Source organism: Ziziphus jujuba, chromosome 12 (assembly GCF_031755915.1).
Source record: "Ziziphus jujuba cultivar Dongzao chromosome 12, ASM3175591v1".
Lineage (NCBI taxonomy): Eukaryota > Viridiplantae > Streptophyta > Magnoliopsida > Rosales > Rhamnaceae > Ziziphus > Ziziphus jujuba.
In genome coordinates this window covers 18,648,137-18,663,619 of record NC_083390.1, presented here as the reverse complement: position 1 = coordinate 18,663,619, position 15,483 = coordinate 18,648,137, and the positions used below count along the sequence as shown (strand labels likewise).

Below are 15,483 nucleotides of genomic sequence, written 5' to 3'. Positions count from 1 at the left end.
CAATAATATAGTCATAAACTAGTTAGCACTCACAATTTACTTTTGCACAATTTAACAATTTAGTTCACCAACTTAATATTTTGAAAGCCAAGTCCTTGAACTTCAATAAATAGAAACCATTCATAGCTGGTACAATTTTATGCTAAAAAGAGTGACAATGTAAAAATTATATTTAGAGATATTGCAAAGGAAATAGAAATTTAAGTTTAAACTTTGTCATTCAGGTACAGTAGAAGGATTTCACATACGTTTCCTGTCATCCTTTCAAGTACCACCAACTGTACTAAATGTTTAAAAAAATGTGCAAAACTCACTATAAAAGAACAAAATAATGAAACCAACAGCTAACTTAAAAGCCAAAACCATCTTCAAACTAGAAAACAAAGCCAGTGTGTCATAAGAACAAACTACTGAAAACAACAACTATAAAACCCAAAACCATCTTCACACTATAAAACAAAGCCAGCATGTCATAATAACATGAAAGCAGCATCTAACTTGGAATCCTCATCAACAGTAACATGCAACCCGTGCAAGGAAGCAACAAACATACAACTCCTCAAACCAAATATTACAACTACAACCAAGGAACACAAGATAGGTTTTCTTCAAGGAAATAAAAATAAAAATGACATAGCAGGCAAACCAACAAAGAAAAGCTTAAACATCTTATACCTCCACTAACCCAAATTGAAATCAACACCAAATGAGAACAATAAATCAGACCGACCCAAATCAAAATAGCACAAATAAGACCAAATAAGTTAGAACCATTTCACATACTTCAGACACACAAGGCCAAATAAAAAAAAATTACAATAAATTAATAGCTGCATAAGCTAAAACATATTCCTCTAACAAGAAGAATTCAGAGACAAGAACAAGAAAATAGCAACAGTATGTAGAGGATTTGACCTTTGGTGCTAAGGTTTTGTGTTCGAGCAATAATCGATAAGATTTGGGAGGAGGAAGATACAGTGAAGAGTGCCTAGACACCTTTCTCCAATATATTATGTTTCTAAGACAGAACATGCAGTAGGAAATTCGTTAAAATTTGTTCCATACTAATACAAACTTCAACATCAAAACGAACAAATTTTATATCAAAATGCATTCACACACACCAACACATACATACGTATCTATATATAGAGAAACAGAGAGCATAGGGCTGAGAACCTTGTCTGCAATGAAAAGCTTAAAAAGAAGAAGAAGAATGCCCAAACCAAACGAAAAGAAAAATTGCCCAAACCGAAAAAAAAAATGCAAAAGAGCATTTGCAAAAAAAGATTTCCCAAGCGTTAGGAAAAAAAAAGGATTTTGGTAAAAATTTTAAGTAATTTTTTTTTTAAGAGAAGTCGGCGAGGGATGAAAATTTGGGTTTCAAATCTACATCCACGACAACATAAACAAAGAGGAAGATGACACTTGCCTAGGTCCTTTCTAATTTGGGATTTACTTGCAAAAGTGCATTTAAAAAAAAAAAATTCCCAAAAGTTCGGGGGGGGGGGGGGGGGGGGAAAGGTGGTTTTGGTAAAAATTTTAAGTAATTTTTTTTTTTTAAGAGAAGTCAGCAAGAGATGAAAATTGGGTTTCAAATCCACACCACGACAATATAAACAAAGAGAAAAAGATGACACTTGACTGGGTCCTTGCAAATCTGGGATTTACTTGCAACTCGAAGCCTTAACTTTCCAGATCAAGTAAGATCTGGTTTCATTTCAACAAAGGACAAGAAGAAAGGTCACGAAGAAGGAAGAAGAAGATTAAACAGAAGAGATGCAGAGATGGAGGGTAAACCATACTCACCAATTGTGTTTCTTTCTCTGAGAGATGCAAATGTCCGGTGAGCTCCTTCAATTTTCCATTGCGTTCCAACGAGCTCTTTCGATTTTCCACCGTGAGCCAACAATCTGCTTCAGCAAGAGAACAAAGTAGGGCTTCATTTGAATTTAGGACAAAAATGATCCAGGAAGGAGCCGGGTCAAATAAGTCCTAATCAATTGGGATAAAATTACTGTTTAGTATAAGTTGTTCCGATCTCAAAATAACAAACCAAATATTAAATTGGAACACAGTTCCGTCCAATCTTGGCCAATCCCACGTACCAAACATATTCAAATAAGATTTTGGGGCCTATTTGGCACGCTTGATAAGGATGAGATTTGACAGAAGAAAATGGCGTACGAAAATGGCGTAAGGTGGGATTTGACAGAAGAAAATGGCATAAATGGCGCAAGTGGGGAGTAGAAATGTAAATAGTGGAATAGTCTGGTATTTTATCATATAAGTTGTCCCATCAAGGGATGGTAGGCTTGGGGACACTTGGACTGCTTCCTTTTCACATTTTTGGCTCCAAACTAAACGATTGTGTTTTTATTTTTTTATTTTTTATAAAAATCTCGGGAAATCTAATCCGTTATAAAATATTGTAGAATGTAAATAAACTATTCATCAAATCTTGAATTGATATGGTTAAGGGAAATTAATTTCCTTGATAAACCATTCATACTTGAGATATTGAGGTATGGAAGATTATTATTGTAATCGATGAAAAAAAAAAAATAGTCTTTCGCTTAGTATATGATATTTTTTAATTGCTAAATAATAATAGAATAAATATGCACAAATAATTATTTTATTTAATATAATCAAACTATATAATATTTTCTTATAGCCAATTTAGTAATAAATGTAGTTTAGTTATATTATTTTGTCATTTAAATAGTGTATAATAAATTAGATACATCTTAAGCAAAACAAATTTTCCTTAAAAAATCATATCCTAGTTAATTTTAATTTAAAAAAAAAAGAAAATTTAATTTTCATTTAAAGATAATATATACTTTTATCAAAAAATAAAAAAGAAAGATAATAAATACTTATCCAATATTTAATTTATTTTGATAATATCAATTAGATAAAACTCTTTTAAAAAATTATAATGATAAATGACTTATATAATTAAAATTAAAATCATTTTGTTTAGTTTACAAATTAATAAATAATATGATAAATTATAATTTTTATCAATTCATATAAAAAAATATTTTAATTTTATTGACAAAAAACATAGTACTGGATTTTTATCCTGTAGTCCTGTAGTCTTAGTTAGAAATACAGTCTAATTGTGACCTGTGCACCCAAAAAAATAAATAAATAAAAATAAACCTGGTCCCTCTATTGGATCTTTGTATCAACTGTTTTACCCTTAAACATGTGTATGATTGAGCTATTTTATTGGTGTGTAATTTTGGCTATTAACACTACCCCCAAGTGATCTTTTGCTTGATTAGATTTTTTGTCAAGCAAGGGGTCACTTAAGAACTTTAACAAATGCAGATTTTTTCCATTTTTGATAACTTAAATGTTACTCTCCTTTGAATTAAATCTTTCAGGCTTCCCTTCCCCGTATATGTATAATTTATTTTCCTATACACTCTTCCTCCTTTTGAACTTATATAGACTGGTGGCACTAACGATGCATAAGCTTTATAGTGATTTTCATCAGATTATTGTGAGTTCCTATTTTAGCAATCACGCCATTCTTGATCACTGTAGTTGTAATCATCACAAACTCTTTTTTGCTTCATCTTCAAGTTCGATCCTGCCTTTGAAGTCTTCTATGACAGCACCACCAATTTTATGAGTCCAGATCTTTGGCCTTTGTTTTGAACACTTTATAAAAAGCACGCTACCTTGAGGAAAATGCATATGAAAATATGGAGAACTCTGGCCCAGTGACATTACACCATCCATGATATATAGGAAAAATTTATATTGACAATCCCCCATTTGTTTCTAGCTCCCTCTTCTTTGTTGCACCATATTATTTGGGTATTTATGTCCCATTCATTTGCGTGTGGTAGATAAAATCTACCCTTTTTCTATATATATATATATGCATGCATACGTATGATAAGATTGGGACGAGGTTTTATGTAGCAGACTTGCAACTTTCGATCCCATATGTACTTATATGAATTCAGCTGTTTGAGTCTAACCCATGGTTTATGGCTTATTTGCCTTCTTATATCACCGCTTCCCCTTATAAAGTCAATTTAATTCCCTGTTCCTTGTAACCAGCTGATTTTTTTTTTGTAATGCAGTTTTCCAGTAGTGAGTATATAATTTACTTGGTTCCCGAATCCAAAATTGAAGAAATAGTTATTATAAGGATTCAGTATGCTGGACGACTTATTTGGCCAACATGCTGTTGCTAAGCCAAAACATCAATTTGTTCAGTTTGAAGTTCCATGTTTTGAGAATTCTCCAAATGAGCTTTCGAATATGGTTGATTTCTACTCCTCAAGATTTTTCTATTTCTTTAATTAAAGAATCAAAAATGTCCAAGTCTTCCAATATTGTATGATCTCATTTTTCACACCCATACTTATTCATTAACTGAAAATATTATTAACCCCTACTTCAAATAATTAATATAATCTCCCTTCTATACCCATAGCAATGGATAACTGATTCTCGTCCGCACACGATTTTTTTTTTTTTTTTTTTTTTCCCCCGGAAAGACTTTTTGATAACAACTTTCGATTCGGCAATGACATTGGGTAGATAGTTGGGGCCCTGTTGGGCTCTAAAAGACTCTATAACATAGAATGGGCCTGATTATAAATTGGCCGGTTATATGAACATTGTTACAAACTTGGACTAGCCTGGTTTTTTAAGGGGGAATTTGGCCCAATATTCCTTTTGAAAGAGCTTTGAAGATATATACCTACCGAATTATGAACTTTTTTACTTTGCCTTTTAATATCCATTATGCCTTTAAAAAACTTTTAAAAGACCTATATGTCTTTTCTCTCACTCTTTTGCTTCTTCTTCTTCTTTCAACTCAACGCCTTCACTTCCACGGCCTTTATGTTTGTGCTTATGCAAATGCTACTGCTGCTGACTCTAGACCTGGTAATTTGGGTCATGACACGGCGACACGATTCGAAAACGACACGGAATAAATGGGCTTGAGTTTATTATAAATGGGTTCGGGTCATAATCGGGTCAATCCGTTTAACACAAATATTAATCGTGTCATTTTCGGGTTGACCTGTTTAATTCAAAATTGACCCGTTACGACCCATTTATTAAACGTGTCAGTTTCAACCCGACACGATTATACACCTATTACAACCTATTTAAATTTAATTTTAAATTAATATTTTATCACTAATATAATATTTAATAACTAAAAAATATTATAAATTAAAAATTTTATAAAAATAATTTTCTATTACTAATTTTTTAAAAACAAAAAATACATCTTTAATAAAAAAAAACATAAAAATAAAAAAAAAATTCGAGTTAATAGATTAATTTTCGGGTTAACGGGTTAATAGGTCAATTTCAGGTTAACAGGTTAATAGGTCAACACAATCCGTTAAAATAATCGTATTAAACGGGTCGTGTCGTGTTGACCTGTTTATAAACAGGTCGGGTTAGTATTTTAGGTACCTGACACGATTGATAAATGGATCGTGTTCGGGTTAGGCATTTTTGACACGAACACGATCCACAAACACGAATTGCCAGGTCTAGCTGACTCTGGCAATGGCAATGGAGCCGTACTAGCTCCAAAGAAGAACCCATATGTTACTCCTTATGGAAGATAGTATTTCCCTCTAGCTGCCATTGTTGGTCAAGTACTTCCCTTTACTCTTTTTTTTTTGTTTTCCCCCTTCTTATGGAGAAAACGATTCTTTTTTTTCATTAATTCTGCATTTTCTTATGAAAATGGAATATGGGTTTTAGTATGGTGTTTTTAGTGAAATGGGTCTAAATAATTTGAATTTCTTGAACTCTTTTTGGAGTTTTGGTTATCAAAGAATTTGTAGATTAATTTTGTGTTTGGGTGTGATGGCTTGGTGTTACTACAAGGGTTTTGGTAATTACTGATGAAATCTTTGGTAATTTTTTCAGCAAGGACAAATTGATTACCATAAGTTGCATCGGTAATTACTGAAGGTCCGACGGTAATAAATTTTTTTTGCCAATTTGAGAACTTTTTCAGAACTTTTGGAGTTTTTTCTCCTTAGGATCATAGAAGAATGTATATTTTGCTTGTTGTTGCATTTAACACACATTAAGGGACTTGTGGGGACCAAAAAATTGGTGAAATGTGATAACCATAGGGGTTTCGGTAATTACCGATGAAACCTATGGTAATTTTTCCAGCAACTATAAATTGATTACCATAGGTTTCATCGGTAATTACCGAATGCCATACGATAATCAAATTTTTGTGCCAATTTGAGAACTTTTTCAGAACTTTTGGGGCTTTTTCTCCTTAGGATCATTGAAAAATGTATATTTTGCATGTTATTGCATTTAACACACATTAGGGGACTTGTGGGGGCCAAAAAATTGGTAAAATATGATTACCATAGGGGTTTTGGTAATTACCAATAAAACCTACGGTAATTTTTTCAGTAACTACAAATTGATTACAGTAGGTTTCATCGGTAATTATCGAAGGCCCTATGGTAATCAAATTTTTATGCCAATTTGAGAACTTTTTCAGAACTTTTGGGATTTTTTCTCCTTAGGATCATTGAAGAATGTATATTTTGCATGTTGTTGCATTTAACACACATTAGGGGAATTGTGGGAGTCAAAAAATTGGTAAAATGTGATTACCATAGGAGTTTCAATAATTACCGATAAAACCTACAGTAATTTTTCAAGTAAGGACAAATTGATTACCATAGGTTTCATCGGTAATTACCGAAAATCCTACGGTAATCAAATTTTTGTGCCAATTTGAGAACTTTTTTAGAACTTTTGGGATTTTTTCTTCTTAGGATCATTAATGAATGTATATTTTGAATGTTGTTGCATTTAACACACATTAGAGGACTTGTGGGGGCCAAAAAATTGGTAAAATGTGATAACCATGTTGTTGCCAATTCTTTTATTTTTCATTTTGAATCATTACAATTCAATATACCTACTTTGATAATGTGTATTTGCGCGAAGAATAAATAATTATTCCCACCATAATTCCATACACACATTAATATCGTATTGTCATGATAACGCCATCTTTATAACGGTAAATAACATATGAAATAATTAAAACACAATACTATTTTACCAAAGTAATACCACCTCTGTTTTCCTTTCCTCTATGAAAAAGCATCTCTCATCTCTCCTCTTGTAAGCATATGAAAGACTTAGGAAAAATTGCATTCACATTATAGCCTACAACGGATTCAGATTCCGCTTCTGGGAGATCAAATGGAGCTCAACTAGTTTCTGCTACACAAGAGATAAAGAGCATAAACAATATAGGGAACAAGGGAATACCGGACCATATATGCTTTTAAGGTGAGGATCTTTTTAATTATCATCAAAATTGCGTAAAAAATTTTCTTTCACAAATCATCCAAATTTACAATTATTTTTTAACAATGTATTGCACCATAGAACATGTTGAGTGCAACATTCTTTAATGATAAAAAAATATAAGAAAGAATACCAGCTGCAGACCTGCTCTCTCTCGCTTTCTCTTTTCTCTCCCAAGCTCTCTTCGACTGCAGACCTGCTCGCTCACCAAGTAGACATTGAATGCGGTGACTCCGAGGCTTGTATATCCAATCAGTTCGAAGGTTTCCAAATCCCAGAATTTCACAGTTCTGTCTGCTGAGCCTGGAAAAAGATTTGTATGTAAAAACATTACTAGTTGCTTCTTAAACATTTTAACAAGATTTAAATGATCCCCGAAAATCAATAATAATATAAAGGACTTATACAAACCATTTTGATATAGTTATAGAAATATCAACTTGAAAATCATTAACAAGGCAACAAGCCTGTCATATATTTGCAACAATTTCTACAGCAAGGCGCTGACAAGTTTAATTAACTCAACTCATGAAAGCAACTTGGTTTCCGACCTCTACAACCCCAATTTTTTTCATGTGGTTTTTATATCACATACCATCACCTTAAACTCTAGAGGAGATAACCAGTCCATGTCAAACCTACCTTGAATATGTTTATTTATTTTTATTTTTTTGTATGAAATTAATAAGCCTATAGAAATAATAATGATAATAGAGCAGGGAAGGAGAGGGACCACACCGATAGACTAAACAACAAAACTTTCCCATTCGCAAACCCAGTAAATCAAAGGATATCTCAAGCTCGGATAAAAAGGCCTAGACCTCAAACATTTTGCATGCCTGTTTCTACATTTTTCTTTCAAAGAAAAAAAAAAAAAACACACACACACACACCCACCCACCCACCTAGCTGTAGCTTCAGTAGTGAAAATCAGACTGTGGCATAAGAACTTCATAAGAAAACTTCATAAAAGCCTAAGAACCATAAGTAACAAATAAATCAAGGTCATTACATTTAAACAAAATATATTGCTAAAATAAAAATCATGCAATAACATAAAAATTTGTAATAAAAAAGTACTTTTTCCAAATAGAATTGCATTAAGTTCGTAAAAGTAATCACTTAAAAAAAGTTCATAAAAATATTCAAAAGTCTATATTAAATATACTCCAGTCATAAGAGCTATTAAATTCACTTCTTTAGTGGCTTGTTTATAAAGACTTCTTTGGTTGGCAGCTATTCTTATATTATTCTGCAACCCCCTATAGTCCTTTAGTTGTGACACTAGAGGCATTTTTAGTTACTAGAGGTATTTTTAGTTGTGACACTTCAAAGATAATCAAAAGAAAGTAGGAATACAAATCTACAGAAGTATTGGCATTAAATCCTTAACCAAGGAAAAGATTAGGTGTATTATCTGAACCACATCATCGTAGAGTTGAAGTGATTTCCAATGCCCAGTGATTGACTGTTATTTATTCTGACAAAGGGGCTTATCCAATTTATCAGAGAGAACTAAAGTATGATTTCTCTGTTGCATGAATATATATTACTGGAGAAAAAAACAATCTACCACATTATAACTCTAGAAAGAATATCCTAAGCAATTAACGCCATACTTACCAGTCTCGGTCCTCAACATTACTTTTCCATAGGAATTATAACTACGAGAAAACTGGCATGTAAATGCTTAAATGTGGCGAGCCAATAATCAATACATTCAAAGGAGAAAAGAACAGAAATTCTTCAAGAAAAGAAATCTCTCCAATGAAATGTGAAGCTATTGTAATCATCTATGTCATTTAAGTCCTTAAGTTGCCTCAGGCCCACAACATGTCAACAACTATTAGTGCAGCTGGCAAAATAACAACTTTAGACTAGATTTAAACTAACGTACACTCCAAGCCTACTTATTTTCTAGGGATAAATTGAAGTCAACTAATAACATAAAAAAAAAAAAAATGTCTAATCAATGAATGTTAAAAAAGAAAAAGAAAAATATGCTATAAATACATTGACAATCATATTTGTAGGTAGATAGCTTCATACCTCAACACCTCAACTTTAGATTACAACGTTTGTTAGCTAATTTATGTCCAAGTTCACTCCTCAACTCCAATAAAGAATTAGCTTTCATAGCCTATGCATGGAAGGACAAATCTAACATAAACAAATGTATAAACTTGACATGACTGTACACTAAGAATTCAGTCATCAATTCACTTCTACCTAACACAACACCTCTATACGCTGGAGCAAATAAGTACAAGAACATATATAAAAATGCTACAATGACCCATGTTTGGAGAGACAGAAGGATACATTGACTATACCAGGCAATCTCCAAATGCTCCAGCCACAAGAGCAATCTCATATGATTGACCGAGAGAATCATTCCTGCTTCTAGGATAAGCCGGTTAATCCTTGACTAATTACATCCTCCAACTTCAAAAAAAGAAAATGCAAAAGCCTTATACACCCAAATAAAGAGAGAATTTTGTAGCTTTACAGCTTTAAAAAATAAAATAAAATAAAATGAAAAATCAATAAACCGATAAAAACAAATTACTCGCTTGAACGAAGATGGATTCAAAGATCAAACCCTCATCGAAACAAAATTCAAATCTTTTAGACCACTACCAGCTCTTTCCTTGAAATAATAAAAAACAACAGTAGCTCCACTCCTCCAGATCTCAATAACCCTCTCCACATTCTCACCAACTGAACAAGAACTCTCACTGCAATCTAGTGCGGTCTTGTAGTGATTCGAAACCACCACTCTGCTGACCTTGGAAGAGATTTCCTGAACAAACCCAGACGGATCCACGAAGTCTAGAAGGTAAATATCGCTAATTACAGCCAAAGGGAGCTGATTGGAAGCGATGGGGTTGTAGACGGATGTTGGGGAAGAACATCACCAGAAGACAAGCAGCAGAGAAGAAGAGGTGAGCTGTTAAAGCTGTAAAAGCTCTGTCTGGATGTGGAATGTGGTGGGTGAGATATTGATCAGTGAGAGAGAAATTGCACGTGGTTTACAGAGTAAGGATAAAGTTGGAATAATGAAAAAAAAGATGGGTAGATGGAAAAAGTTTTAAAGGGCGGGGGTATTTTTCATTAAGGTGTTTAAAATGAGGATATAGGGCCAAATTCCCCTTTTTTCAATCACTTAATTTCGGCCCAATTAAACTTAAGCCTGATGAACTTAAGGGGCTGTATGCAAGTAATGCAAAGGAACCTCTTGTTCTTAGTGACAAACAAATATAATATACATATATATATATATATATATTATACATATATATTATAATTTAATATGTTGGCAAGCCACATAAATCTAATTAATTGGGAACAGTGCTCAATATATACTATTAATTAACAGTAATTACAGCAGAAATAGTTGGTTAGCTGCGAAAATTACTAAATCTGTATATTTATCGTTATCTGATCTTCTTAGCTATATGTGATATTGTTCTCTGTTTTATTAATTAATTTTATAATCAATAGAGATTATCTACTTTATAATGTTTTTTTTTTTTTTTCAAATAGTAATTAAGAATGAAATTCGAGCAGATTAATATATAGTATTAAGAACACATCAACTTACATATAACTAGAAAGAGGTTAAAAAATTTTAGACAAATGGAAAATGGAAGAAATAAAATCAAAATAGAAAATATTAATACTTATTTACTTAGGAAGTTGAATTCAATAATATTACAAACAGAAAGGCTTCACTTATAGAGTTTACACCAACACAAAACACAATTATAGAAGCAACCACAAGAACTGCCAGGGGAATGCCATACCAATAGGGTTTTATTGTTCATCATGCAAGAATCATTTCACAATAAGCTAGATACACACAACACACAAACATAAATCCTTTTTTTTTTTTTTTTTTTGGTTTTTCTTTCAAAAGGAATGATTTCATGACCGGACAACATATGTATCAGGTGCTTAATTTCCACATGCCCTTCGCTGTATTATAATTTTGATTGATGGTTCTTCAAAGTGCCAATGCGTTGCGGTCCTTGTAAACATTAAAACTGAAACACAATAAAGTTATATTACAGACACACAAAAATGATAATTAAAAAGCAGATTAAAATAAGAAAAAAGAAAAGAAAAAATAAAAATGGAAACGCTCTTACCAAGTTCAAAGTGGCCTTCTTAATCTAGCTCCGTACTTGCTAGTCCTCCAACGACGACGATTCAAAAGCTGGTTAAAATAAACACGTCTCCAGGAAGTGTTGAAATACCAAGCCAACCCACAGGTTCCCAGAAAGCCAATACCAAATCCAACTCCAATTCCCATGTAAAACCATGACATATCAACCCACTCTTCATCATCTTCTTCAACGTTTCTTCCAGCACCGGTTTCGCATGAAGTAGAAGTTTCTTGCAATTCTCCATCTCCACAACATCTAACATTCAGAGGAGGTCCACAAAGTCCTCTGTTCTCTGAATAGTCAGAAGCTGCAAAGCTTTGCAATTGAGTTCCTGTAGGGATTCTCCCCCACAATTGGTTATTCGATAAGTCCAAGAATGCCAAAAAAGATATATCAGCTAATCCCATTGGAATTTTACCAGAAAGCTGGTTGTGAGATAGATCTAGAGATTCCAGTAGCTTCATCTTCCCTATGCTTTCAGGGATGGTTCCACTCAAGTTGTTCCTTGAGAGGTTTAACTGGACCAACTCTACAAGATTTGTCAGATTTGTGGGAATCTCTCCGCTCAGTTTATTACTTGAAAGATCAATAATTCTGAGTAGTCTGAGATTCTTGTCGTACTTGTAGTTTTTCCCTTTCCATGTTATGTATTCATAATTTACAAAGATTCGTCCATAACCTCTCGATTGATCAATGATATATGAGGCATCAATGCCATCGACAAAAGCAGCGCTATCAGAATCATGTACTCCATGAATCATTGGGGTAAAGTTATGGAAGCACCTTGGAATGACTCCAGATAAATCATTTAGGGAAAGATCCAGTATTTGAATATCACTAAGGTGACATAAACTTAAAGGTAAGCTCCCATAGAATCTATTTGACTTTAAATGTAGGACAATCAAATCAGTTAGATAATCTCCAATCCATGTTGGTATTTCTCCATACAAATTGTTTTGTCCAACATCTAAAAGTCGTAGCAAACTGCAATTCTTCAACGAGGAAGGCAAAATTCCTGAGATGCTGTTGTTGCTCAAACGCAGTGTTGAAATTTGATCCAGCGAACCCAATGAGGAAGGAATATTTCCAGACAATTTATTGTTTTCCAAATTAAGAACTCTCAATTTACCCAAATGCATCCAACAATCAGGAAGGCTTTCAGATAACATATTGTTAGAAAGGTCAAGAAAAGTTGTTGGCCGATCAGATAGTTCTGTACATAAGAATAGCTTGAAGCTCGTAATTGAATTATTGGAGATAATCAGTGCAGATGCATTAGCAAGAGAAACGGGAACGGAACCATAAAACTGGTTGGAGCTCAAATCAATGACTGGGTAGTTATCATATCTCAAGGGAAAATTTGGTAAGATACCTTTGAAAGAATTGAAAGACAGATTCAAGTTGATTAATTTGGGTGTCAAATTGTAGAACCAGTCAGGGATATTGTCTGAAATACCGGATTTAGAGATATCAATGTTAAACAATTTCACCTGGGTCTGAAGCCAACCAGGAAATGGTGCACCCAACTTACAAGAACTCAACTTTAAGGAAAAGAGTTGAAAGGGTGGAACCCACCTGGACTCAAAATTCAATGTTAAGGAGTTGAATGATAAATCTAACCCCTTCAATTTGGATAATTTTTGTAGGTGGGCTTTGGAGATAACTCCAGTAATATAATTTGAAGAAACTTCTAGGATCTCAAGATTAGAGAGCTGGCCAATACTTTCCGCTAAGCTACCATTTAGTTTATTATCAGCTAAGCGTAACTCTTTCAAGGATGAGAATTGGGAAAGATCAGGCAATGAACCTACAAGTTCGTTGCCATGCAAATACAAAATCTCCAAGGACTTGGCAGTGCAACCAGTCAAAGTCTCTATTAGATGTAGCGTGTCATTCAAAAGGTTGAAAGAAAGATCCAGAGACTTTACATTGCAAAGATTCCCCAAGGATTTTGGTATTCCACCTTCAAGTTTATTTGATTTCAAATCAATGTTTTCAAGGGACCTCATACTGTCAAAAGAATTTGGGAGTGGACCTATTATTTCACTATGCTTTATAGTAAGATTGACTAAATTATAGCTGACATTGAGCAACCAAGGAATTGCTGTAGGATGGAATTTACTGTATTTTATAACAAGAGTTCTAAGAGAATTGGAAGAATTTATATGAGAAAGAGATGAAGTAGCTACCTTATAAGGAAAATAGCACCCAACCAATTCCAAGCTTGACAATGAAGGGGCCATTTTGATTGATTGAAGCCAATCGGCGGGCTTGGATAGAGTGAGAGTACCCAATTTAAGGGTTGTCAGCGATGAAAGACGGGGAAGCCATTCCAGATTATCAGCAATCAACTCATCGGCACGATCAAGAGCAAGAAAACGCAGCCTAGTGAGATTACCAAGTTGGGAAGGGATAGTTCCACTTATTGGATTAAATCCAAGGTTAAGGTATCTAAGCCGAGTTAAAGAACCAATGAACTCTGGAATCCTTGAAAAATCATTGCAACTAAGGTCCAAGTGCCTCAAGTATTTCAGTTCAACCAAGGAAGAGCCAATCTCACCGCCGAACCTACTGTTAGGCGCCATTACGACAAAATAATCAAAGTCATGAAAGTATCTGGAGTAGTCATGACCAAAGTTGCCTGGTGCAAGAACATGATCACCAAGAAGAAGTACCACAACATGATTGGTTTTGTTGTCACATTTGACACCTCTCCAAAGGCAACAGTCTTCTCCTTCGCCGCTTGTCCAAGAGGATAAGGTGTTATGATAATCTTCAAGGCCCTGTTTGAAGTCAAGAAGAGCTTGTCTCTCACTGTCTATGCACCGTGCTTGAACTATACTTTTGCCACCCTCGCTGAATATAGCAATGGTTGCAATGGATAATACAAGTCCAGCACACCATGCAATCGATCTACCAGTACCTCTCATCTTCATGATATTTGTTGGCACAAAAATTTGTTCACCTTATTTGTTTGTTTTTTTTTTTCTCTCTCTCTAGTTGGCACAAATATATATATATATATATATATATTTTTTTTCCCACCCACTGAAACTACTTGTGCCTTTGCTTCTCGCCTGTCCGCTTGTCCTGTGTGGGCGAGAGATGTGTTTCCTTATCTGCTCATGTTGATTATTATTATTATTATTATTATTTTGGTGTGATTGATCATGTTGAATATTATTTGGTAGACAAAACAAAACATATTTTTCCATGTTGACTGACTTTTACTAATTTATTTTTAGCGCCTACGTCTCCTATTATTTAGCTCCTAGTCCGGCATAGAGAAAGACTTTGGAGGCGTATTTGGCTCCTAGTCCTACATAGAGAAAGACTTTGAAGGCGTATTTGGTACGCTAGGTAAGGGTGAGCGTATTTGGTATGCTAGGTATGGTACGCTAGGTAAGGGTGAGCTGAAATATACTACTCATCCTAAAAGTTTAAATCGATAAAATATAAATTTTCATTTTATTTATATATTTTTTTAATATTTTTCTTATATATAGGTTTTTATTGAGTTCTTTTTTGACTCATTGTAGGTTATTTCATTTATATTTTTCTTAAATATTCTCTCTTACATATAGGTTTACCTTTATTAGGATTTTTTTTTGAATCTTTATATGTATTTTTAACTTTTTGAATACCAAATTGAAATATATTGATTCTAAAAACTTAAACTGATAAAAGATTGATTTTATTTCATTTATATTTTTCTCCAATAGGATGGGATTATACCAATAATGACAAACAAAGCAAGTGTTGTTAGCACTGCTTTAATAATAATATCCCATGAAAAACAACGCGGGATTAGAAATCTAAACAGTGGAATAGTTTGGCATTTCATCGGATAAGTTCTCCCATCAAGAGGTGGGTCAGCTTGGTGACACTTGGGACTGCTTCCTTTCTCCATTCTTGGCTCCAAACCAACGTTTCTTTTCCACTTTAATTTTTTTTTTTT

The 15,483-nt window shown here is 33.6% G+C and overlaps 1 protein-coding gene across 1 annotated transcript; it reads right to left on the bottom strand.

The window, feature by feature from the left end:
• Positions 1 to 11,512: 11,512 nt before the first annotated feature.
• LOC125420247 (receptor-like protein EIX1) lies at positions 11,513 to 14,455 on the bottom strand. Its single transcript, XM_060813167.1, has one exon. It carries the CDS (start codon positions 14,453 to 14,455, stop codon positions 11,513 to 11,515), a length of 2,943 nt encoding a protein of 980 aa, XP_060669150.1.
• Positions 14,456 to 15,483: the final 1,028 nt, after the last annotated feature.

Bases quoted from the DNA above. Each gene is read 5' to 3' on its own strand.
- LOC125420247 (XM_060813167.1), bottom strand. From the start codon at position 14,455: ATGAGAGGTACTGGTAGATCGATTGCATGGTGTGCTGGACTTGTATTA.